The sequence below is a fragment of the Podarcis raffonei genome, chromosome 1, assembly GCF_027172205.1.
Source record: "Podarcis raffonei isolate rPodRaf1 chromosome 1, rPodRaf1.pri, whole genome shotgun sequence".
NCBI lineage: Eukaryota > Metazoa > Chordata > Lepidosauria > Squamata > Lacertidae > Podarcis > Podarcis raffonei.
The window spans coordinates 120394920-120419870 of NC_070602.1; the positions used below are offsets into that span (position 1 = coordinate 120394920).

The following is a 24951-nucleotide window of genomic DNA, read 5'->3' on the forward strand; positions in this document are numbered from 1 at the left end:
GGTAACTCTAGCAGCTGAGAAAGTGCATGACTGTCGAATCGGAGGTACCATACTATGAGAAGTTTGCCCCGCTGCAAGAATTCCATTTTTTCTTCATTTAAATACAGTTTCACTTTAGAGTTGTTATAGAGATACGTGTACTGTGTATTGTTTATTTATATTTTTCATTTATTGAGTTTATATAGCGCCCTGTACCCAAAGGTCTCAGGGCGGTTCACAGAAAAGATCACAACATATATAATCAGAATAAAAACAACAACCCAATAGCACCCCCCCCCCAGAAAAGAGCCACATTTTAAAAGGGTATAGGACGTCAAATAGAGCAATCAAAGGCCTGGTTAAAAAGTGACGCTTTTTCCTGGTGCCTGAAGGTGTATAATGAAGGCGCCAGGAGAACTTCCCTGGGGAGAGCATTTCACAGACAGGGAGCCACTGGGGAGAAGGCCCATTCTCGTGTTGCCACCCTCTGAACCTCTGGAGGAGGAGGCACACAAAGAAGTCCTCAGAAGATGATCTCAGGGTCCGGGTAGGTTCATATGGGAAGAGATGGTCCTTGAGGTATTGTGGTCCTGAGCTGTTTAAGGCTTTATAGGTTAAAGCCAGCACTTTGAATCGGGCCCGGAAACTAATTGGTAGCCAAGGCAGTCGGACCAGGATCGGTCTAATATCCTCAAACCGTCTTGCTCCTGTGAGCAACCTTTTCAAAGTTTGCTGTTCATAGCAATCTTCATTAGGAGGCTACCCTGTTGGCAGTTAACCAAGCAAATAGCAAGATTGCACCAATCCACGCCATAGTTGAAATGGATTTCTGTAGCTCAGCCGTAGAGTTATGTGCTTGAATGGAAAAAAATCCCAGGTTCAATCCCTCCAAATAGGGCTGCGAATATCCCCTTTTCTGAAACCCTTCAGAGTCGCTGTCACTCAGCGCAGTGAACTAGATGTACCAATGGCCTTGACTTGATGAAAAACATCTTATGTTCCTACGTGGCGAGCTGCATTCTTTTTTCACTTAAGACTATCACATATATCTGCATTGGGCTTCCTGTTTCTGCTTTACCCGTTCATGATCTGAAAAGGGAAATGCATGAGGTAACTGATCTTGGTTATGGTTTGATGGCACACATGTCTAGGCCTTGCTAGTGCCTGGATAGCAGACCACCTCAGAGCCATAGAATCTTAGAATTGTATAGCTGGAAGGTATTTTGACCCTTGACCCAACCCCCTGCAAAGCAGAAATATTTTGCCCAACATTGGCTTTGAACCCATGAGATTAAGGTTGTCTCATGCCCTGAGCCAATTATTATTATTATTAATAATAATATTTTATTATTTATACCCTGCCCATCTGGGCTGCTCCCAGCAGAATTTTAATAATAATGATAAAAAAGTGATAAAACATCTCGCATGAAAAACTTCCCCAAAAAGGGATGGCTTCAGATGGCTTCTAAAAGTCAGATAGTTGTTTATTTCCTTGACATCTGATGGGAGGGCGTTTCACAATGCGGGCGCCACTACCGAGAAGGCCCTCTGCCTGGTTGTCTGTAACCTCACTTCTTTCACTGAGGGAACCGCCAGAAGACCCTTGGAGCTGGACCTCAGTGTCCAGGCTGAACGCTGGGCGTGGAGATGCTCCTTCAGGTATACTGGGCCGAGGCCGTTTAGGACTTTAAAGGTCAGCACCAACACTTTAAATTGTGCTCGGAGCCAATGTAGGTCTTTCAGGACCGGTGTTATATGGTCTTGGCGGCCACACAGTCGCCAGTCTAGCTGCCGCATTCTGGATTAGTTGTAGTTTTCGGGTCACCTTCAAAGGTAGCCCCACGTAGAGCGCATGGGCAGAAAGCTGCTAAGGTTTCAAAGCATATTGAAGTTGCAAAAAAAAGGATAGCGACTGCCCTCTTCTCATTCAGTTCCACATGTTCCACCATGGAAGGTGGGAAACGTATGCTAGAAAACAAATACATATTGGAATGTTCTCATGATAACAATATTTCAAAATCTTTAGCTCTAATGCAGGTCTGGAGACATTTCAGAAAATGGCGCAGCATTGGGACAATGGTTATTGGAGTGAGAAGCTAAGCGCAACATGTTGAAAAACAAAACCACATTTATTTATTGCTGGCACGAAAAAATCATTTTTTTGGAAATGGGATAGATGCAGCATATGTCATTATGCCCTCTTAGAAATCATGTCACACTTGGTGTTTGCATACACTTTAGCTATCCTAATACAAAAGAAATGTAGAAGAACCAGAAAAGGTGGAACGGAAAAGTAACAGAAATACGAGTTGTGCAGGTATAATAATGCCCTTGACACACAAAGACCACTCAATATATTTTGCCTGAAATCTAAAAAAAAAAAGGATGCACACTTGTGTAAGACTTGACAGTATTGGTGGGGGTAGTGTTATTTATGACATAGGAGAGAACCACGCACCAAGAACGTAGCCATGCGATACGGCTAATGAATTGAGTCTGCAGGAAACTGAATGTGAATCTGTAGTTCAGCAGATTCACAAAGAGGCAAGGGACAACAATGAATAGCCACTTCTTTGGGAATACAGTGGTACCTCGGGTTAAGTACTTAATTCGTTACAGAGGTTCGTACTTAACCTGAAACTGTTCTTAACCTGAAGCACCACTTTAGCTTAATGGGGCCTCCTGCTGCCGCCGCGCTGCCGGAGCACGATTTCTGTTCTCATCCTGAAGCAAAGTTCTTAACCTGAAGCACTATTTCTGGGTTAGCGGAGTCTATAACCTGAAGCCTATGTAACCTGAAGCGTATGTAACCCGAGGTACCACTGTACAGAGGGAATACAGAGGGCTTTTTTTTCCAGCAGGAACTCAGTTCTGGCACCTCTCAGGTGGGCACCATTGCCGTTACAGTGGTACCTCGGGTTACATATGCTTCAGGTTACAGACTCCGCTAACCCAGAAGTAGTGCTTCAGGTTAAGAACTTTGCTTCAGGATAAGAACAGAAATTGTGCTCCAGTGGTGCGGTGGCAGCAGGAGGCCCCATTAGCTAAAGTGATGCTTCAGGTTAAGAACAGTTTCAGGTTAAGAACGGACCTCTGGAACGAATTAAGTACTTAACCTTGGTTCTCGAACTTAATCCGTTCCAGGAGTCCGTTTGACTCCCGAAACCGTTCAAAAACCAAGGCGCGGCTTCCAGTTGGCTGCAGGAGCTTCCTTCACTTAAGCAGAAGCCACGTCGGATGTTCGGCTTCCGAAAACCATTTGCAAACCACTTGCTTCTGGGTTTGCGGCGTTTGGGAGCCGATTTATTCGACAACTAAGCCATTCGGGAACCAGGGTACCGCTGTATAAGAGAACAAGGGAGGCGTGAGTTCCGGCACTCCTTTTTCTAGAAAAATAGCACTGCATAGAGTAATATTTGACCGATTGCTTTTTTCTCTTTTGTGTGTATAAATTATATCTTCCGATGGACTTGCTTTGGAATTCTGCAGATAGAAAAGAGCTGAGTAAACAAGGGCATTATGGGATGCACATAAATCAGAAATGACCGGGGGGGGGGGAGTGAATAATTCATCCTCCGTTTCTCACAATAGTTGAACTACATATCACCAGAGAAAATTTTGTTCTTTTAAAAAAGAATTGAAAGCTCTCCTGCACACAGTGGGTCAATGTATACAAAAAGGAGGCAGTCTTGGCAAGCATATATCTAAAAGTGACTTGACACATCATCATCATCATCATCATCATTATTATTATTATTTATATACCACCCTATACCTGAAGGTCTCAGCGCGGTTATTCATAGTCATTATGATTATCAGTGGCTGCTGTCTGAGTATTCTAGAATATTCCAGTATTAACTTCAGAAGTATTTATTTTTTTAATGAAGAGACGTTTGCTACAAATGAAATGTTTGAAAATAATTAATTTCAGTTGATGAAACTGATTACGTATTTTATCTACCTTGTTTAGCCAGGAATTTTGCTAAGTGTTTTATCGTCTTCTTCGGAGGGCTTCGTTAGCAATGAGTACAAGCAAATAAAGAGTCCATTCTTGGGTAACTAGTTGGATATGCTTCCTAGTCTGTTGTTTATACTAGACACTTGAGATGCTATAAACTTAGAGACTACCAGAGCTGGATCAATCTCAGTTTGAGAAATGTGTAAATAGCATGTGAATGCCATAAACTGTGTCTCTAAAGACTGGAAACAGTTTTAAAATATTTCATTCTGCCACCTCCCAAATACATTTTATGAAACGTTTTTAAACAAAACATTTTTTAAAAAACCCTGCATAACTAGTTATGCTTAATTGTACTTTTTCACTGGCTGATTTGTGTCCTCCTCATACAGTCATACCTCGGGTTACGAACGCTGCGGGTTGCGAGTTTTTGGGTTGCGGACTGTGCCAAACCCGGAAGTACCAAAACGGGTTATTTCCGGGTTTTGGCACATGTGCAGAAGCGCCGAATCGCATCATGCGCATGTGCAGACACGGCGCTTCAGGATGTGACCACTGCAGGTTGTGAACGTGCCTTCCGCATGGATCACGTTCGCAACCCGAGGTATGACTGTATAATACAATTCCTCCATGCCAACCAGCTGTCAGCACGTAATGGCTAAAAGTTGTGTTTTTAAAATTTTTATTAAAGATTTTCACATTTGCAGCTGTTTTTCTTCTGTCTCAGGTGATCCAGGTATTCGCAAATCCCCTTTCAGTGACAGTACTTGCTTTCTAACTTCTTATTTATTATATATTTTACATTCACACCCCACCTTTCCTCAGAGGAGGTCAAGGTGGTAGTGTACATGCCTCTCCCCAATCCTCATTTTATCTTCACAACAACCTACCTGTGAGGTAGGTTAGGCTGGCAGACAGTGACTGGCCAAGGATCACGAAGTGAGCTTCATGGGGGAGTGAGAATTTGAACCCTGGTCTCCCAGGTCCCAGTTTCCCCCCTAGAACATTATACCACACTGGGCTCTCAATACTTTTTGAAAGTTATATTCTTCATGTTAGTTTGCGGGAGGAACCTTTCAGGGCGCAAGGAACTCTTTAGAAACAAAAGGTGGCAAGTCTAGGAAAGGTACCTTCCTAGGCAACAGTTCCTGACCATTTCATTCATGCTTCATCTTACTTTATTTCAGTCTGAAATATACTCAGAGTCGCAAAGTGATTTCATGCTCTTTATTCAGCTCATAGTGGTGAGGAGGAATGAATGAATGTCCCCTCAAAGTACCTGCTTTATATACATTATTTACACAATGGGCTGCACATGATTGGCTAATTCTGGAATTCTACTGTAAGCCAATCAGGTTGTGGATTCACTTCTATCTGGAGCATGATTGGGTAGTTCCTGCCAACCAATCATACTGCTGCATTGTTCTAGGACCAATCAGACTGCTGCATTCTGAATCCTATTGTTCTAGGACCAATCAGACTGCTGCCATTTGGATCCTATTGTTCTAGGACCAATCAGACTTTTGGATCCTATTCAACTCAGTACATAACACAGTCCTTTGCAGACTGCACACGCACCCCCTCCCCACTATAGAACTACACATCTCCCCTTGCATAATGGTTAAGTTGATCCCTCTGCAGAGACCTGGTTTCCCTTCCTCCAGTTCGGTACATGAAACACAGCAGCCTCTTTTTTTGTAAGAGTCTTGGAGGTGGGGGCAGGAGACAGTACTAACATTGAAGCTTGCCTGCCCCCCCCCTTTTTAAAATCACTTGAGAGAGAGCGGTCATTCCTAACTTGAAAATGGCCGGGTCCATATTAATGCAAGAAAGCACAATGAACCAATATCTCAGAAAAGGAGCTATATGGGAAGAACTGTTATAGAGCAGTAGCTGGGTCTAAACCACTGAGCCTAGGGCTTGCTGATCGGAAGGTCGGCGGTTTGAATCCCCGTGACGGGGTGCGCTCCCGTTGCTCTGTCCCTGCTCCTGCCAACCTAGCAGTTCGAAAGCATGTCAAAGTGCAAGTAGATAAATAGGTACCACTGCGGCGGGAAGCGTTTCCGTGCGCTGCTCTGGTTTCGCCAGAAGCGGCTCAGTCATGCTGGCCACATGACCCGGAAAAACTGTCTGCGGAGAAATGTTGGCTCCCTCGGCCAGTAAAGCAAGATGAGCGCCACAACCCCAGAGTCGTTCGTGACTGGACTTGACTGTCAGGGGTCCTTTACCTTTTTTACATTCATTTATTTAAACTTCTACCTTGTATAAAACTGCCAGAAAATTGCTCTAAGCCAGCCTAGTAACTGTTTGTTTGTTTGTTACTATGTGCAAGACTTGGCAAACATTAAACTAGCCCATGTCGTTTTCTTTCTTTCCTACCTTTAGAGTCCTGTATATCGGCCTTGCTTGTAACACAGCTCGTTACATTTACATCTCCTACCTGGAAAATGCTTGGACAGTTTTGCCGATGGAAGTTCTTCAAGGTAAGGAGGTGGTGTACTTCTGATCCTGGGTTGCATCATTACCAGGTACATAAATTCTTCATCTGGGCCATGATGAACTAAAAGTCCATCTATGTTCTTGTACCTATCAGTAAATAACCCAAGGGATCCTTTTTTTTTAAAGCTCTGTGCAAGTTTAATATCTGGAGCTGGTTTCTTCAGTTGACCTCAAATTCTGTGGCTTTTCACCTAAGCAAACAGTGAAATGGCAGAACACACCTTGATCCCTAAACAAAGGGGACAGGAGCTCAAACGGAAGCTTGTGCCTTCTGCAAATAAGCCTTTGTTGCCGGCAGACTTCAGCCTATTCCTGTCTAGAAGGCATTCATATCCCTGAAATTTTCTGATTTTCTCACATTCTGCAACAGAAGGGCGTCCATTGTTTTTTAGCATTGGATCTTAAAACAAAAACACCCAGGTAAATGTTTAGGAATAACCGGTTCTCTTCAGTGTTCCCCAGTTATCAGTGACGTTTTGTGAATCATGATGAAGGTCAATGAAGTCTGGAAAGAAATGACTGGTGTGGAAAATAATTGGACAGATTGCATGCAACGAGAAGCAAAAAGACTTGTGCTTTCAAGATATTTTGCCAGCGCTTCCTCATCCTAGAATGCCCTTTCAAATGTTGTCAGACTCCAAACTCCCACCAGCCCCAGAGAGCATGGTCAGTGACGATGTGGAGTCCTAGCCCCAAAACATCTAGAGGACACCAGGTTGGGGAAGACTTTTCTAATGGTGCTTTTCACACAAGAGTTGCAGTTTGACGTTTTATAAACATAATCTTGTTAGATTTGCACTCACGTGCTGCGAATCCCAAAACACGTTGCGATTCCCAAAAATTGCACTCACACGTTCAATCCCAAAACTCAGTGCTCAGAATAATCAGTCCTCATTTGTACAAATTCCTTTAATCTGTCTGTTCGTTTGAATTGCAACTGTGTCATAATGAACACTGAAACCAACCTAGACAAGAAATACAGTGGTACCTTGGTTCTCAAACGCCCTGGTACTCAAACAGCTTGGAACCCAAACACTGCAAACCTGGAAGTGTTCCGGTTTGCGAACTTTTTTCGGAAGCCAAACATGCCTCGTTTTGAGTATTACACTTCCAATTTGAGTGCCACACTTCTGTTTTGAGTGTTAAGCTGAGGTCTGTCTGTTTTTGCTATTGATTTTGCGTTTTCGTTTTTGCGGCTCTTTTTTTTTTGTGTGACTGTGTGGAACCCAGTTCAACTACTGATTGATTGATTGTGTGACGGCAGTACATTGTTCATTGCTTTCATTTTATGGATCAATGATCTCGTTAGATAGCAATAATCATGTTAAATTGCTGTTTTAGGGGTTGTTTTTAAACGTCTGGAACGGATTAATCCGTTTTGCATTACTTTCTATGGGAAAGTGTGCCTTGGTTTTGGAACGCTTTGGTTTTGGAACGGACTTCCGGAATGGATTAAGTTTGAGAACCAAGGTACCACTGTAGTTAAGGCAGCAAGGGCCAGAACGGAAGAGTGTTTGACTCAAGAAGAAAAATGTGGGGTAGCTTGCAGGAACTTGGCCTTGGGTGTGTGCATGTACACAAACACACACCTTTTTGGCTACAGGAACCCTTTATTTGACTCCTGCTGCTGCTCCCCCCATCCTGCCACTTTCGATTCTGAGTTTCTAGACGGTACTGTACTTTCCAGGTCTCCTCTCCAACCATGAAATCTTGGCTTGCGCTTAGACCAGTGATGGCCAAACTTGGCCCTCCAGCTGTTTTGGGACTACAGTTCCCATCATCCCTGACCACTGGCCCTGTTAGCTAGGGATGATGGGAGTTGTAGTCTCAAAACAGCTGGAGGGCCAAGTTTGGCCATCACTGACTTAGACAAACAAAACGCTGAGATGTCTCTCTTTGCGCAAGCGCTGCCAATTTCACGCGCATTGAATATGCCCGGCTGCACATGTTAACGACCCTGCAAACTGGATGACAGCTTTTAATTGGCTCAGGAAGAATTCAGCGCATGGGAGTTGCTGGAGGTGGGTGGGTGGAACCTACACTTGCCTCCACACCCAGATTAAATCGAATCAGCTGCGGAGAAAGTTATTTTGATGACTGTTTTCATCTTGTGTAGGCAGAAAACACTCAGGGAAGAGACGGAAGGCAGAAGCCAGGGGAAAGGAAGTAGGCATGGGGATTGCTGGTACAGTTGATGAGATTTTCTAGCCCTTCAATCTGCAATCTGAATGGTGGTGCAGTCATGGGCTGCAACTGAATCCCAGCCAGGTGGACACCCAATTGAGGTGCGGTTCCCAGGTCTGAGAACTGAATTGTGTACCTATACCGGACAGAGTTGCCCTCCCTCTCAAGGAGCAGGGGCAATTTTTTTTTTGAAGGGGTGTTCTCCTAGATCAGCGTTTCCCAAACTTGGATCTCCAGCTGTTTTCGGACTACAGTTCCCATCATCCCTGACCACTGGTCCTGCTGACTAGGGGTGATGGGAGTTGTAGTCCAAAAAATCCCACAGCTGGAGACCCAAGGTTGGGAAAAACTGCCCAAATCAATGTCGCTGTTTTCTTTATTTCAATATTTATTATCTACTGTGCATTCAGAGAACACTGGAGTGTACAAAACCAGAATAGAAGTGAATCTCAGTGGCTCAGGGTCCCCATTTTCCAACTTCCATCTGTGTGAAAACCTGCTGGGCACGTCACCCCTGTACAGAGCAAGCGGATCATTAGGATCTTCTGGGGAGACCCTCTGGAGCAGGCGCCAGGCATTGTCTTCCCCTCCTTCCCTCCATCTCCTGGCATCTTTTTGACATGGTACTTGGTGGTAGATGGCCCAGTTGGCAGTGGGAGGAGAGAGGGGAAGAGGACCTTATTGCAGGGGCAGGTGCCTCGGATTGTCTTATTCCCCCACTCCCCTTCCCCTGGAATCCCAGTTTATTTTTCTCCCTCTCCCACTGGAATCCCAGTTTATTTTCCTCCCTCTTCCCCTGGAATCCCAGCTTATTTTCCTCCCTCTTCCCCTGGAATCTCAGCTTATTTTCGTCCCTTTTCCCCTAGAATCCCAGCTTATTTTCTTCCCTCTTCCCCTGGAATCCCAGCTTATTTTCCTCCCTCTTCCCTTGGACTCCCAGGGCAGTTGGTGTTACATGACATGCCTTACTTCCGTTTGGGAGGAGTAGCAGGTTTGTTGATTGAGAGCACTAAATCAGCTTTAATTCTACAACCTGAATTTGCCAGGATATGATAGAACCTCACCTGAAAATGGCCCTTAATATGTGCCCTGATTTTTCAATGCCGGCGTCTGTCGCCCCCACCCCATAACATGGGGGTTATGTTCTGGGGGCCCACACACATATTTTCCCTTGTAACGTGCCCTTCCTTCTTAAATCCCTTGTGGCAGAAGCTGTCTTTGTCTTACACACACGCTGAGAGCCTTCAAGCTAAGGATGTTGGCCTTGTAAATAGAAATAATTATTTTCTCCTGAACTTGATACGAACATTTCCCTTGGATACGAGACGACTTCTTTTCAAGTGGGAGCGATAAAAGTATCCAGGAGATTGCATATGGCTCCAGATCCGTTTTTACAGCTCCTAAGCCATTCTCCTTTGAGTTGCTGCCCTTTATTTATGCCCATAGAGCGTGCCGTTTGGGCTCCTTATGAAATCAGTGGGAGTTTTCCTCGTCCGTGGAATGAGATCAGTTGCTGTCTGAGAGTCAGCCGCTTCCCTTCATTGCTGCCTCCCTTTCATTTCTAGGTACATTCTGTTCAGGCAGAAGCGATCAGATAATGAAATGTAATTTAATACACGCAAGATCCAAACGATGCCATCTCTGTGATTTCCAGATGCCCTTGAGAAGCAGCTATGAGGACTGGAGCATTTTATGCAAGGCCTTTTCAAATGATCTCAGGGGAGGGAGGAGTCTTGCCGCTCAGTGGCATTGAGGTCCAGTCCCTGCTATCGGCGCTTTTCAAGGATTCGGGGGAAAACATTTGCCGGGGACCCAGAAGAAATGTTGCCGGTCAAAGCAGACCGCAATAGGCTAGGCTGGGGGGAACGGACGTAGTTTTCTGTGTATTAGACGAGGTTTTTTTTTACTCCAAAATAATGTTTAAAAACGGGGCTAGTCTTATACATGGGCAGTGCATTGGGGGACCGGGTGATTGGTTGCAGCTGTGAGCTGCAGCTTGTAAGCGGCGATTTGGTGAGTGATTGGTTGCTGCGTCAAGGGCTGCGTTGGATTGGCTGCTCCTGCGTTAATTGGGCGGGTGATTGGTCACTGCGTCAAGGGCTGCTTTGGATTGGCTGCTCCTGCGTTAATTGGGCGGGTGATTGGTCACTGCGTCAAGGGCTGCTTTGGATTGGCTGCTCCTGCGTTAATTGGGCGGGTGATTGGTCACTGCGTCAAGGGCTGCTTTGGATTGGCTGCTCCTGCGTTAATTGGGCGGGTGATTGGTCACTGCGTCAAGGGCTGCTTTGGATTGGCTGCTCCTGCGTTAATTGGGCGGGTGATTGGTCACTGCGTCAAGGGCTGCTTTGGATTGGCTGCTCCTGCGTTAATTGGGTGGGTGATTGGTCGCTGCGTCAAGGGCTGCTTTGGATTGGCTGCTCCTGCGTTAATTGGGCAGGTGATTGGTCGCTGCATCAAGGGCTGCCTTGGATTGGCTGACACTGCGGCAATTGGGTGTTTGGTTTCCAGCTTGTGTTTGCGAATGGGCAGACACTTGTCAGCTTCTGCAATGCAAGCAATTCTGAGCTCCTGTCTTTAGGGTTAGTGATTTTCTGCATCTCCCCCCCCCCCCACAAAAAGCTCAAGAACCTTAGGCAACCCCCCCCAAAAAAAGCCCAACAACTCTGCACAATCTTTTCCAAAAACAACCCTCCCCAAACAACTCTGGCAATATAGCCATCTCCCCCATTTTATTAAATTTCAGTCCCCCAAAATAGGGAGCATCTTATACATGGGGTCGTCTTATAGACGGAAAAGTACAGTAGCTTCCTGTCTAGCCTTTGGCTTGCTACTCCTATGCTCTAGCTTACTCTTTGCGCCTCTGCAAATTACTTGGTATGTTTCTGAACATGCCTAGTTGCCATCCTCTCTACTTTGCATAGTCCTTTTGCACTGTTCAGTTACGCTCACGACCCATCCTGTTTCCACAGAGACTTCACGGTGCTAGTCTGCCGTATTCCCTCCAATTGGCATTGACATTTTTGAAGGCTGCAGTTCATGCGAGCTCCATTTGTTGGGGCCTGTTTGCAGGCTGTGTTTGGAATGCTTGTGTATCTGGCTGGGTGTGTATTTGTGGGGTGGGCTTGTGCCTTTGGGGCTAGTACTTGGCACGAGTCTTGGGCTTTCCGTTCACATCCCCCTTGTCCCACGTCTACCAAACTGAAATCTCTGCAAGGAGACCGCCTCCGTTCCTTGCAACAGACACGGCTTCTCAATGCACCAGTTACCAAGGATGTACTAAGCCCCTTTGCCCCTGAGCACAGACTTTTGAGTCCATGTTAATATATGGGCTGTAGCTAGCAATGTTTATGAGAGATGTTGTCAGACTGTGGCTCCCAATATTCCTGACCGTTGGCCATACTGACTGAGTCTTGCAGGAGATGAGGTCCTGCAACATCTCAAGCACCACCAGCTCCCCATTCCTGGTTTATATGATCAAAACTATGTGGGCTCATTGGATACACATGGCTTCTAGCCAAACTAGCTTCGCTGTGTCTCAGCTCATGAAATCTCTTATGCTTATCATCCAACTTGCGGGAAAATTGGCTAATGAGGCTTCTGATCTAATTCTGTAGCAGTAATATATGGTGCTGTGGGTAAAAGCCTCAGCGCCTAGGGCTTGCCGATCGAAAGGTCGGCGGTTCGAATCCCCGCGGTGGGGTGCGCTTCCGCTGCTCGGTCCCAGCGCCTGCCAACCTAGCAGTTTGAAAGCACCCCCGGGTGAAAGTAGATAAATAGGGACCGCTTACTAGCGGGAAGGTAAACGGCGTTCCGTGTGCTGCGCTGGCTTGCCAGATGCAGCTTGTCACGCTGGCCACGTGACCCGGAAGTGTCTCCGGACAGCGCTGGCCCCCGGCCTATAGCGTGAGATGGGCGCACAACCCCAGAGTCTGTCAAGACTGGCCCGTACGGGCAGGGGTACCTTTACCTTTTTAATATAATAATAATTATAATTTATTATTTCTACCCTGCCCACCTGGCTGGGTTTCCCCAGCCACTCTGGGTGGCTCCCAACCAAATATTAAAAACACGATAAAACATCAAACATTAAAAACGTTCTTAAACAGGGCTGCCTTCAGATGTCTTTTAAAAGTATGATAGTTGTTTATTTCCTTGACATCTGATGGGAGGGCGTTCCACAGGGCGGGTACCACTACCAAGAAGGCCCTCTGCCTGATTCCCTGTAACTTCACTTCTCACAGTGAGGGAACTGCCAGAAGGCCCTCGGAGCTGGACCTCAGTGTCCGGGCAGAATGATGGGGGTGGAGACGCTTCTTCAGGTATACTGGGCCGAGGCCGTTTAGGGCTTTAAAAGTCAGCACCAGCACTTTGACTTGTGCTCGGAAATGTACTGGGAGCCAATGCAGGCCTCTCAGGATCTGTGACACAGAAGTATTTTAATTTTGTTATTAAATTTGTCTCTCGCTTGATCTTGCCCGGGGCAATCCAGAGCGACATAACAACCATACAAATGGACAGTAACCCCATTAAAACCGAGAGGAAAGAGAAATACATTAAATGCATCCCACTTGCTTCTAAAAGGCCACAGATAGTTAACGGCCAAAGTAGATATTTACCTGGGACTTTTGCCAGCGCCAAGGGTGGAGAAGGCGGTGTCACCTGACAGTTAAGTAAAGACAGCTTGTAAAGACATGATTAGTCGAAACAGGTTTTCGCCCAGCGAATGGCGTTCCTTATATATATCTGGCTCAAGGCAGTAGCAGCAAAGCGTCCCTGTGCTTTGTCATCGTGACATTTTGACATATTTGACATTTTGTTAAGTGAAGGTTGGAATGCTGTAGAGAAACAACAGGTGCTCGATAAACTAAAGTTGCGTCAAAGCAGCCTATGCCACGTTAAGCCTGATGTATAAACTTAAAAGCACAGGTGATGCAAAACAAGGCAGTAAACTTTAATGGGAGAGCTGTAACTGCAGATTTGTGCTATCTCTCTCTCTCTGTGTACAGTTTTAAATAGTAGAGTTGAGATCAAAGGCATGTCACCTTGCAGGCAACAGCAGAAATGCCTTGGCAGCCTTTGACCTGACTCTCGGAATCAATGAATTAGAAACCCGGATAACTCTAGTTTGCATCTAATGCATTTCAGAATGTAATACTAGCTGGGTCTCCCCTTCTAGCAACAAGAATCGCAGGCAGCTGAAGCTTAGCAGTGCTGATTTGAAATTAGTGTACACACCAATTACATGTGAATCTTTTACAATATTGATGAGATTGGAACCGAATTGTGGGTTGTTGTTGCTGTTGCTGTTTTGGCCTTTCTGACCCTGCAGTTTCAAAAATAGGAAATAGTTCCTTTTCCAAAATTGGTTTTAAAAAAGAAGAAAACAATTACAGAAAGCTTTTGCTTGCAACAAGGAGCAAGCAGCCCCTCCCAAAAACACGCCGTTTGGAAATTTACATTATTTATTTATTTGCTGGATTTAATAACGAATGATTCAAACAATTAAAATAGTGTAGATTCTGAAACATCTTCCTTTTCTGCAGGTGTGACCCATGCAGCCATCTGGGCAGCTTGCATTTCCTACCTAAGTGCTGCTGTTCCTCCCGAATTAAGAACTTCCGCTCAGGGTATTCTGCAGGGCCTCCACCTTGGCCTGGGCAGAGGGTGCGGAGCAATGGTTGGAGGAGTGCTGGTCAACTATTTCGGTAAGAGAAACATGTTGGATAGTTCCATTAGCAATTTGCTCTCCTTTCATGCATTTTGGATGCTGCTTTATTAAATGTTTCCCAGCCATTCCCTTCCCTATACTTAAGTTATGTTAGCCAAATGCTGATATCATGCTTGTGTTTTCTTGGGGGGGGGGGTTGTGTTATGTATGAAATTGTGTGGATACTTGACACACCAAATTAGAAGGACCTGTATCTTTAAGACATTTCTTTTACCTGTCATCTTCAAAACACCTAATAATAATAATAATGATTTATTATTATTATTATTATCCCACCCATCTGGCTGGGTTTCCCCAGCCACTATGGGCAGCTCCCAACAGAATATTATTAATAATAAAGCGATCAAACATTAAAAACTTCCCTAAACAGGGCTGCCTTCAGATGTCTTCCAAAAGTCAGATACAGTGCTACCTCTGGTTGCACACAGGATCCGTTCCGGAGCTTCGGTCGGATCCTGAGGAATTTGCAACCGGAGGTGCCGCTTCTGCGCATGCATGCAGTTTAGCGCTTCTGCGCATGCGCACAGTGAAACCTGGAAAAATACTTCCAGGTTTGCTGCGTACGTATCCTGAAGGATACGTAACCGGAGGTGAACCTAAATAGAGGTACCACTGTAGTTGTTTATTTCCTTGACATCTGATGGGAGGGTGTTCCACAGGGCGGGCGCCACCACCAAGAAGGCCTTAACAGTTGTATTCAAATGAAGAACAGAACGGGAGATGATCCCATACTTTTGAAATATTTGCAAGTCCCGATACACACAGGTGTGGTGTACCCAATTTGAGCATGCATCAAAGGTTCTAAACATCAACCCCCAACTCGCCATATCTGTCCCTTGCTGAGTACTCTCTTAATTTCATGCAGGAATTTAGAGACTTTAATAATGCATGCATCGTCAGAGGAGTAAGCCTGCCCACCATTTGTTAGCATAAATTCAATGCTTTGAGCATCGTGAGCAAATTTTATTCACGAAAGGACCCCTGGATGGTTTAGTCTAGTCAAAATCGACTATGGGGTGCGGCTCTCATCCGCTTTCAGGCCTTTATCCGCAGACAGCTTTTCTGGGTCATGTGGCCAGCATGACTAAACCGCTTCTGGCGCAACAGAAGCCAGAGCACACAGAAACGCTGTTTACCTTCCTGCCACAGTGGTACCTACTTATCTCCCTGCACTGGTATGCTTTTGATCTGCTAGGTTGGCAGGAGTTGGGACAGAGCAACGGGAACTCACCCCGTCGCGGGGATTCGAACCGCCGACCTTCTGATCGGCAAGCCCAAGAGGCTCAGTGGTTTAGACCACAGCGCCACCCGCGTCCTTAGACACGCCGTAGTTCGACTCCAAATCCAAGCCATGGTGTTTTAAATGCTTCTACAACTTCTCTCCTAATGTTTTCATCCAAAGGGTGTGATCTAACTGGCTTAAAGTAGACCACATTAAAAGTGCAATCCTGTGTATGTCTATTCAGAGGTGCATCAGAAGATAATTATATATATATATATATATATATATATATATATATACACATACACACACACACACACACACACATATACATATACATATACATATACATATACATATACATATACATATACATATACATATATACACATACCTATAAAGATGCGAATCTGCCTTACTATTGAGCCAGACCTTTGGTCCATCTAGTTCATTAGAAGTCAGGCTAGAAATGGCTCTTTGCATGATTGAATTGGGTCTCACTCTTCCTTGCTTCTCTCCACAGGAGCTGCTTCGACATTCAGAGGGATAGGAATGGCCTGTCTTGTGATCCTATTGCTTTTTGCTTTGATCCAGTGGGTGGCAGTTCCTGATGAGAAAGAAGGTAGGTAGATTATTCCCATGTGTTCAGAGGCACCCAACCTAACAGCAGTTTCCTCTGCCTCTTGGGGTGATCTCCCCATCTGCTTTGAACTCTTTTCCTCTCGTGCCCATTTAGTCTCATTGATCATTTGACTCGAGTCATAACCTTAATGCTATAGGGCCGGCCTTACTTTTAAATGACCTCGTGTTTTCTTCTGTTTAAAGCAGAACTTTCCACGCTGGGCACACAGGGGCTTTTTCAATAGAAGCCATCCTTAATAAGCAAAAATGTCAGGTCCCCTGTCTACAAGACAAACTGATCCAGAGACAAGGGAAAGACAGCAGCATTTGGACATTATTATTATTATTATTATTATTATTATTATTATTGGATGTCTCTGGGAATGGGGGTCTAAGAGCGAAAGAGCTTGCTAAGGATAAGCACTGCCCCATAGTTGAATTTGTCTTGCTACCTTACGTATAATTCATTTTAAAGCATGAGCAGATTCTTGATAAACTGAGCTGCAGTAAGAAAATAGCGCTCTATCTGAGTCAGGGGTAGGCAACCTAAGGCCCGTGGGCCAGATGCAGCCCAATCGCCTTCTCAATCCGGCCCACAGACAGTCTGGGAATCAGCGTGTTTTTACATGAGTAGAATGTGTGCTTTTATATAAAATGCATCTCGGGGTTATTTGTAGGGCATAGGAATTTGTTCACCCCCCTCCCCAAATAGTCCGGCCCACCACATGGTCTGAGGGACGGTGGACCGGCCCACGGCTGAAAAAGGTTGCTGACCCCTGATCTGAGTTATTCTTAGCAGCAAGTGGGCCCAGGGAAGCCATTGTGGTGTTTTTGACTACACTGTGTCCGTCAGCTGGTTACCCCCGGGGCTTCCTCTTCTCCCATTATTTCCCAACTTTCCCCCTCATCTGCCTCTGAGCTGTGACCTTCCTCAAACCCCTGTTGTAAATCTAAACTGTCTTCCTCTTCCTCCTCCCTGGAAGGGTCAGGATGGGGAGGCAGTCTCCACCATTCCTCTTCTGCCCAGTCCCTGACAATTACAGGGGGCTGCACTAAGTGTGTCCCTCTCCATGAAAGAATCATCGAACAGTGGATTCTATTATTCTTTCCATACAGAGCTTAAGGGTTTGGGGGTTCTGAAAAGTGCCCTTGCTTGCTCAGAAGTAAATTTTATAGGGCAACAGGGTGGATTTGGTTTAAATCACGATTTAAATTCACTAGTCAGTAAGACTTGATTTAAATCGTTTTTTATTATTATTTTACAGAAAGACTCATTCTTGCTAGTGTAAGCTTAATATTTACAATCAGATGGTTTCATTTTTGGAATAATAAATTTTCAGAGTCGTTTTTACAGTTCTATCAGAAATTACTGATTTGGTTATACTATTAGAAATACATAGACCGATCATTATGAAATTATTGTGAGGTTTAATAAGGCAACTGTTTATATTTGGACAACCTTTCTTCTGTACTTTATTGGAAGGAGAAAAATAATAATTTGCTTAATAACAATTTAAACAATTTATTTAACTAAAACAATAACGTTGTAGCATATGTATCCATGTTTGTTTACTGATGCGGTTAAACAATTTGATTTTTAAAAAAAACCCTTAAGACTGGGTTTTAGCACACATGAAAAACTTAACTTATTTCCTGATGAATAGCCCTTGGACTGTAATGTAACTTAAATAGAAAACTTATCTATAGAAATATTTTTCCTCCAAAAGCAGTGTATTTTAAAAATCCGTTTTACATTTTTTTAAAAATCTGATTTTTTATATTTTTTAATTGATTTGTATCCACCCTGTACGGCAGGGGTCGGCAGCCTAAGGCCCATAGGCCATAAGCGGACCCTGGGGGTCGTTTAACCATCCCACGAGCTGCCCCTGAACCGAGCCGCCCCCTCGGCCAGTACCCGCGCGCTGCACATGTGCAGACGCCGGAAATCGCGCACGCGATCAGGCCCACGGAGGAATCTCCGCTGGAGTGAACCGGCCCAGGTGAGGTAAACCTTGCCGACCCCTGCTGCATGGCAACGAATACTGACCTTTCAAACGGTTATTTCGAACTTCAGAAAAAACCATGCTGGCCGAAAGGATCCCAGTGCCTTCTAGCCCTGTGCCCATAGCCACCATTGACCTGGTACAGCAGCAGACGGAAGATATCATGCCTCGGCCAGAGCCCAAGCTTCCTACCAAGAAAACAAAGCACCAGGAAGAGCAGGAAGATGTCAACAAGCCTGCCTGGAGTGTCAGCTCTTCCCCCTGGGTCACTCTCGCCTATGCTCTCTATCAGATCAAGGAAATGGTCCAGCTCTCCAAAAGCAACCAGGTGCTCGAGAACCAGCCTTTGCAGGTAACTCACGCTTTGCTGCCTAAAAGGTGTTTTTAGGAGGAGAAATGGGATATGTGGTTTTTAGGGTTCCAAGGAAACGTTCTTGGGGTGGATGTGATCATTGGTACCTGCCATCCCTTTCTTAATTCGGACAGCAGAGAAACGGGCAACCCCATCCAATAAGTGGGAAATGGCTCAACTCATTTCCTAGCTTATTCTTCTGTTTTGACAGGTGTGCTTACCTGACAGGTCTCTTGCAAGCCTCCCTGAATTCCTAGCTGTTAAGCTTTGCATTCCAAAAGAAATAGCAATGGGGGTATCTCAACCACGCAGATCTGTCCGTTGGGGTGTTTAGGGCAGTCTGGGAGTGGTGTACACAGGGCGTTCTGGAGAAGAATTATGGGACTTGCAGTGCTTTTCTCTTCTTTGAGGTAAACAATACAAGCCCCAGAAGGTTGTATTTGGGGGCTTGAGCCCATAAACTCCGCGGGTTGTCTCCATACACAACATGGAAGCTCCTCCGATTGTGGTTATTCAACAAAACTTATTAGCTGTTGCTTGAATACTGACTAGAGAGAGTTCTGCTTTGTGCAACCACAGATTTAATCTACGGAACGCTTTACCACAAGAGGAGATAATGTGTATATCTTACAAGGGTGGGTTTTTTGGTGTTTTTCTTTTTTCTTGGAAAGGGCAGATAATCAGTAGAAATTAGCCACAACAGCTATATGCAGCCTCCAAGCATCAAATATTTGCGGCAGGTTGATGCAGAGCAAGGCTGGAAACAAAGCCAGTCTTAAAAGTACCTGGATTTTGGGAAGAAGGTTCTGTCTCTCTCTCTCTCACACACACATATATGGGGTTCCCTTTAAATATGGACTCTCACTAACTTGATCATATATATATATATATATATATATATATATATATATATATATATAGTTGGTTAATCAAATGATGTTTAATTCACTGAATCTTAAAATGCATAAATATGTGTTCAAGGAAAAAGAATCCGAAGAAAATCGCATTACAGTCGTACCTTGGTTCTCGAACAGAATTTGTTCCAGAAGTCCATCCGACTTCTGAAAACGTTCGAAAACCAAGGCGCGGCTTCCGATTGGCTGCAGGAGCTTCCTGCACTCAATCGGAAGCCGCCTCGGATATCCAGCTTCTAAAAAACATTTGCAAACCTAAACACTCACTTCCGGGTTTGTGGCATTCAGGAGCCAAAACAGATGAGTACCAAGGCGTTTGAGAACCAAGGTATGACTGTATTTGTTTTAATTGATGTGCACGGCCGTCACCACCCTAGAAAAGCCATGCTCCCTTCTCAACATTGGAGAGGATGCTTCTTATAAGATAGCACCTATCACTTTTTTAAAACTTACTTTTTTAAAAAGAACCCCCCCCCCAAACTAATGAGAATCTCCTGGTTAATCAGGTACATATTTGTGATCAAGTAATTGGATTGTTGGCAGTGTCCATTGCCCCACTTTGGACCGAGGTGTACCCAGCCTCCTATGTCAGGCTTCCTCAACCTCGGCCCTCCAGATGTTTTGAGATTACAATTCCCATCATCCCTGACCACTGGTCCTGCTAGCTAGGAATCATGGGCGTTGTAGGCCAAAAAACATCTGGCAGACCGAGGTTGAGGAAGCCTGTCCTATGTGATTTGCAGCGATGATGCACAGGGGCCAAAATTTGGAGCAAAAGTCCTGGGGGGCCCCCAAACACAACATGGCTGGCCATTGCGTTTTGAAATAAGTGAATAGACATTGCCATCTATAGAGCTCCCCTCACTCTGCAAGGCCAGAGTCTAAAATTACCAAATTCCACTAGTAATTTGCAGGCGGGCTTCAGCAACAAAAGAAGGAAAACATTCACATTGTTGTAAGGCAGTGGGGGAGTCTATTAACACTGCTGTTGAATCCAAAGTTTTGAAAAACCTGGTGTGTGTTTGCCTGAAAGTACGCTGTACTAACTACTTCTTTAATGTGCTGTTACATTCAAGCAACATTGGCCTTTAATTCCACCAAGATCTTCACAAGCAGCTTAACCGGCTAATGACAAAATTATTAGTTTTGTCATCAGGAGGAGTCTCTGCCTCATAAAGCAGCTGTCTTAAAAATGAGATTAAATGTGTCCCTTCAGAGGTTGGCACTAATGATAGCTCATTGATACTTTTGCCCAAGAATCTGTTCCACTACTATCTAAAGCACCCAGGGAGAAGCATCTCAGCCCTTGAATGATAGATGTCACCCACATTAGAGTCAGGAAAGAATATGGCCCATTTGCAGCCATTGGGACCCAAGCTAGCAGGGAGATCTGAATACACAAGCCTGCTGCCATGTTCCAATTGGGCCGCAATGGTCTGTGGGATTTGTTTAGTGTTTGGATTTGGGGGGGGGGTGTCATGTTAACTTTCAGCTTTAGCTTCATGTTTGCATATTGTAGAAACGGAACTCGTTAAAAATACCTGAGAAAATGTTACATTCTCCCCTCCCCCCCCCCACTTTTTTCCATGAGTAGGAAAATGGCCTGCTGCTTAGTAAGTCTCCTGAAATATTCATAGCTCAGCTCCAGAAATAGCAAACTCTAACTCGCTGTGGCGCTAATGCAAAGGATTACACGGAAAATATGTCAAGCAAAGTATGTGCACAGGAGCGCCAAAATGTGTTAACGAGCCGTAGGGATGTGCTGCGTTATTGCCTATGTAACATTTCGAGAGAACGTTTTTTGCCTTAAAATACCCTTAAAATACAACAAGTTTTTTTCATGCATGCTTCTTGGGGAAGAGCAGTTAGGAAAAGATAATAAGCAAGGTAAGTTTTTTGACATCTTCCTGTCCAACGTTTTTACCTGGATATGATCGCGCTTCCCCCTAATTGCTTTTAATGCTTATGTGCTGTGCAGTGTATGATTTTTTTCGTTGCTGCTGCTGTTGTTCTGACAAGGCTGCCTGGCTTACCTGCAGTAGAAGAATACGTGCGCTTTCCTGAGCAGTGGGAAAACCGCAAGTATGCATTTTTACATGGGATCCTTTCTCTTTCCTAGAAAGCCAACAATAGTCATGACTCTGCACCAAGCGTCCCTCAGAATCAAAGCAGTGATGCGTCTGCAGAGACATCTGTACCTACGGCAGCTCCTGAAACCCATCTCAGCCCAGGCTGCCCTGATCCAGACCCAGCTCCCGCAGATTGCAGCGCTCAGCCTCCCGAGGCAGGGCAGGAATAGGCCTTTGCTGCCTGTCTTCATCTTGCTGCACTGGATCCTGCTCTTTGGGGGGAGCTGAGAGGAATGCTGAAACGAAAAGCTTGAAACTGCAGCTCCCTTCATCTCCGCGATGGTAACCTGACACAGCACGCATTTTTAAATATTTAAGGCCTTTTTCTGTGTCAAAGCCCAATAGGCCTGTGGCAGGAAGGACTAAAAACCTAGGAAGGCTAGGCCAGAAGAGGCCGGTGTCAAAATAACTAACTAGAGTTAAAGTATTCCACACAAAACGCTTTTCAACCTTTGCGGGAACGAGGTTTGGGGTCGATTTGTGCGTAAACAAAACGGAAATCTAACTTGGTAGTAGATTTAATTTGTGAAAGTCTGCTTCGGTTCCGAAAGAGGAATGCTGCCTTGTATTCTCTCTTGCTCAAGACAATGAATTATTATTATTTTTAAAATCAGTTCTTAGGGAAGGGGAAAAGAGAATTCATAGGTATTTCTCTCCACCCACCCACCCTAAATCTATGTTAATTTATTGGGAGGCATATTAGTTTCCCAAGGAGAGATGCATAAACTACTGAAACTCTATAGAGAGACTACGCTAGTTAAATACCTAAATGAAGGAGCTGCTTAGAATTCTGTCTTTTGTAAAGACTTTTCAGGAACTTTGAATAGCTTTGGGCCAGTTGAGTTCTGTGTTAAAAATGAGCCTCGGAACCTTTTGAACTGGCCAGGTTGCTGTTCACTGCTCTCTGGCCAGGCCGCAGGGAATTGGTAAGGGCATTTAGACTGAATCCAAACTATTTGGCTGCCTACAACCCTTCGTTTACGAGGCTGTGGGTTAGGGCTTGTGTTTGTGTTGTGTAGGTTCGGCGTTATGCATAAAACCCCCCCACTTGACTGCAATTGTTCCGTTTGTGAGAATATGGGACCCTGTTGACCCAACCCAACGCGGGGAGAAACAGTCTGTGGAGGTGAATCTTTCCTTTCCAACCCTGTTGTAGTCAGCTATGGGGTATTTGCGTTCATGCTCAGAGGCAGGAGCCACATATGCACATCTGGGACCGATGGCTGTTCTCCTAGCTCACATAGGATGTCAGAATCCTTTTTTTGACTTGGGGGACACCCAGGTCTTGCCAGGGAAAACCCATAACAGGATTCACGTGTGGTTCGTGCTGACAGCACCTTTTGTTTGGTGCAAGAGAGGGGATCCTTGTGAGCTCGGCCGCTTTACTTCTTGATCAGGGCCAATATGTTTTATCTCACGATAGTGTAAAATTTATTTTATTGGGGGGTGTGGTTATATTTATTTATAGCAGGGGTGAGGAGCCTGCGGTTCGCTAGATGTTGCTAGGACTACACATACCATGATTCCTGACCATGGGCGGTGGCTGATGGGAGCTGGAGTCCAGCAACATGGGTTTTTTTGGGTGGGGAGGACAGACTGCCAGTTCCCCACTCGATGTGTGGGGTACATTTAAAGTGCCTGTGGGCTGCCAAAAGGGGTGGGACACAACTCCTAATGGTTCTTGGTTAGGAAAAGGTGAAATCATTAATATAAACACAGCTGAAATGACAGGCGAGCCATCCTACGTAAATGAAAAATGGGCACAGTACGTTTTGAGCTGTCGCGACAACACTTTGTGTTGCTTGTCAAATACACTGGCAGATTCAGGTTTCTTTTTCTTTTCATGTTTCCCAATTGTTAGTCGAACCCGATTTTGCCGATTATAGCTGAGAAAAGAAATGTTATGGTGGCTGGGACAACCCAGCCAGACAGGTGGCGTATAGGTAATACAATTATTAACATTATTATTTATTCCAGGCCGAAGCCTTGCGGCTCAAGAGGGTTGCTAAAAGCTTTCTCTCCTGAGGAACAGCTGCTTAAAAAGGGCAGGGTTGCCCTCATACTGAAAGGCAGCACAGAACCAAACCACTGTTGTCTTCTGGCAGCCAAGCGACGTGGCAAATGGCTGTGTTTGCCCCCTACTACACCCCTGGGCAGACCAGCCTGTATACTAAGATTCATTTCCTGAACTGGCTTTTGGTTGGCGACGGGGAGAGACATTCCATTCCATGTAATCGAGACAAGCGATGGCTGCAGGCGATCAATCCTTTTAAAAGGTGGACGGAAATGTACAGCCTGGTGTCCACCACCCAGGTGTTTTGGACTACATCTCCCATCAGCCCCAAACACAACAGTGTGACCCTGAGACTTCTGGGAGTTGTAGTCCCAAAAGGCTGGAGTGGCGCTCCAGGCTTGGCGAAAGCTGCTTGCAAGGAAGCATGTCAGATTTTTAGATCTGTTCTAGGCAAAGCTGCGTGGGGGTCATACTTGGCTCGAATGCAGACCATGTAACGGAATACCTCAAGCTAGGTTGTGAGGAAGGCAAAAGAGCCCCTCAGATTTCCGCAAGGAATACTATGGGGTCTTCCCAATGCATAAGCCTTACAGAATCTAGACGTGGACACCTGGGACCAAACAACAGAGAGTAGTTGATAAGTGTTTTGGGTTTTTTTGCACTTCCACTTAAATGTACTGTAAATTTCTCATGACTTGTTTAAGTGTCCTTTAAAAGAGAGAGAGAGAATCAGAATTGTATTTATTATGTTACAGCTGGGGTACGTGTGTGTGGTTAGGAAACAACCAAGCAGACGACAGGCTAAAAACAGTTTAAAAATAAAATATTAAACCCTCTCTTAAGCTAATTCGTAGAGATTCACATGGCTAACGTTGCCAAGAACACCTTAATGTGCAGCAGCTGCGTTGTAACGCTTTGAGCTTACGCGTTAACGTTTACACGTCTGAATTGTCTGTTGAACCTGTTCCTTCGTTACACGCGGGCGATGAGACCGTACACGGGTTTTCGTATTTGTGAAATTGTTAAGATGTAGTGAGAGAAATAAAATTTCACTGTATATGTAAAACAGATCTCTGGCAATGCTCAATTATTATTACGCCCAGGCTCATGCAACTGCATGGAGTTTTAGCACAGGTAACTATATTTTTGTGGACAGTGGGACTGTAAACTTTTAAAATTGTGGACAGTGGGATTGTGTGCTTTTTAAAAAATGGAAAAACCATGAAGGGACACAGCTGCTTTTTTATTTTTTGCATAGCCTCATTAGGGGAGCCAAGCTGGGCCCCAGGTTATGGGTGCCCATGACGTCATGATGTCACACTGCGACATCATGATGTCACACTGCGAC

The 24951-nt window shown here is 45.0% G+C and overlaps 1 protein-coding gene across 3 annotated transcripts in view; it reads left to right on the forward strand.

Annotated features, from left to right (window-relative positions):
* The window catches only part of MFSD6 (major facilitator superfamily domain containing 6), a 40948-nt gene extending 16275 nt beyond the window's left edge, over positions 1–24673 (forward strand). Inside the window, exons 3-8 of one of the 3 annotated variants that reach the window (XM_053360405.1) lie at positions 6323–6420; positions 14164–14325; positions 16094–16192; positions 18266–18546; positions 21326–21347; positions 21580–21705. In XM_053360405.1, the coding sequence (XP_053216380.1) occupies positions 6323–6420; positions 14164–14325; positions 16094–16192; positions 18266–18546; positions 21326–21347; positions 21580–21593 (676 nt within the window). In that variant the 3' untranslated portion in view covers positions 21594–21705. Of the gene's footprint in view, positions 1–6322; positions 6421–14163; positions 14326–16093; positions 16193–18265; positions 18547–21325; positions 21348–21579 lie in introns of all 3 variants that reach the window. The other 2 variants (XM_053360398.1, XM_053360390.1) reach the window with 2 other exon arrangements.
* Positions 24674–24951: the final 278 nt, after the last annotated feature.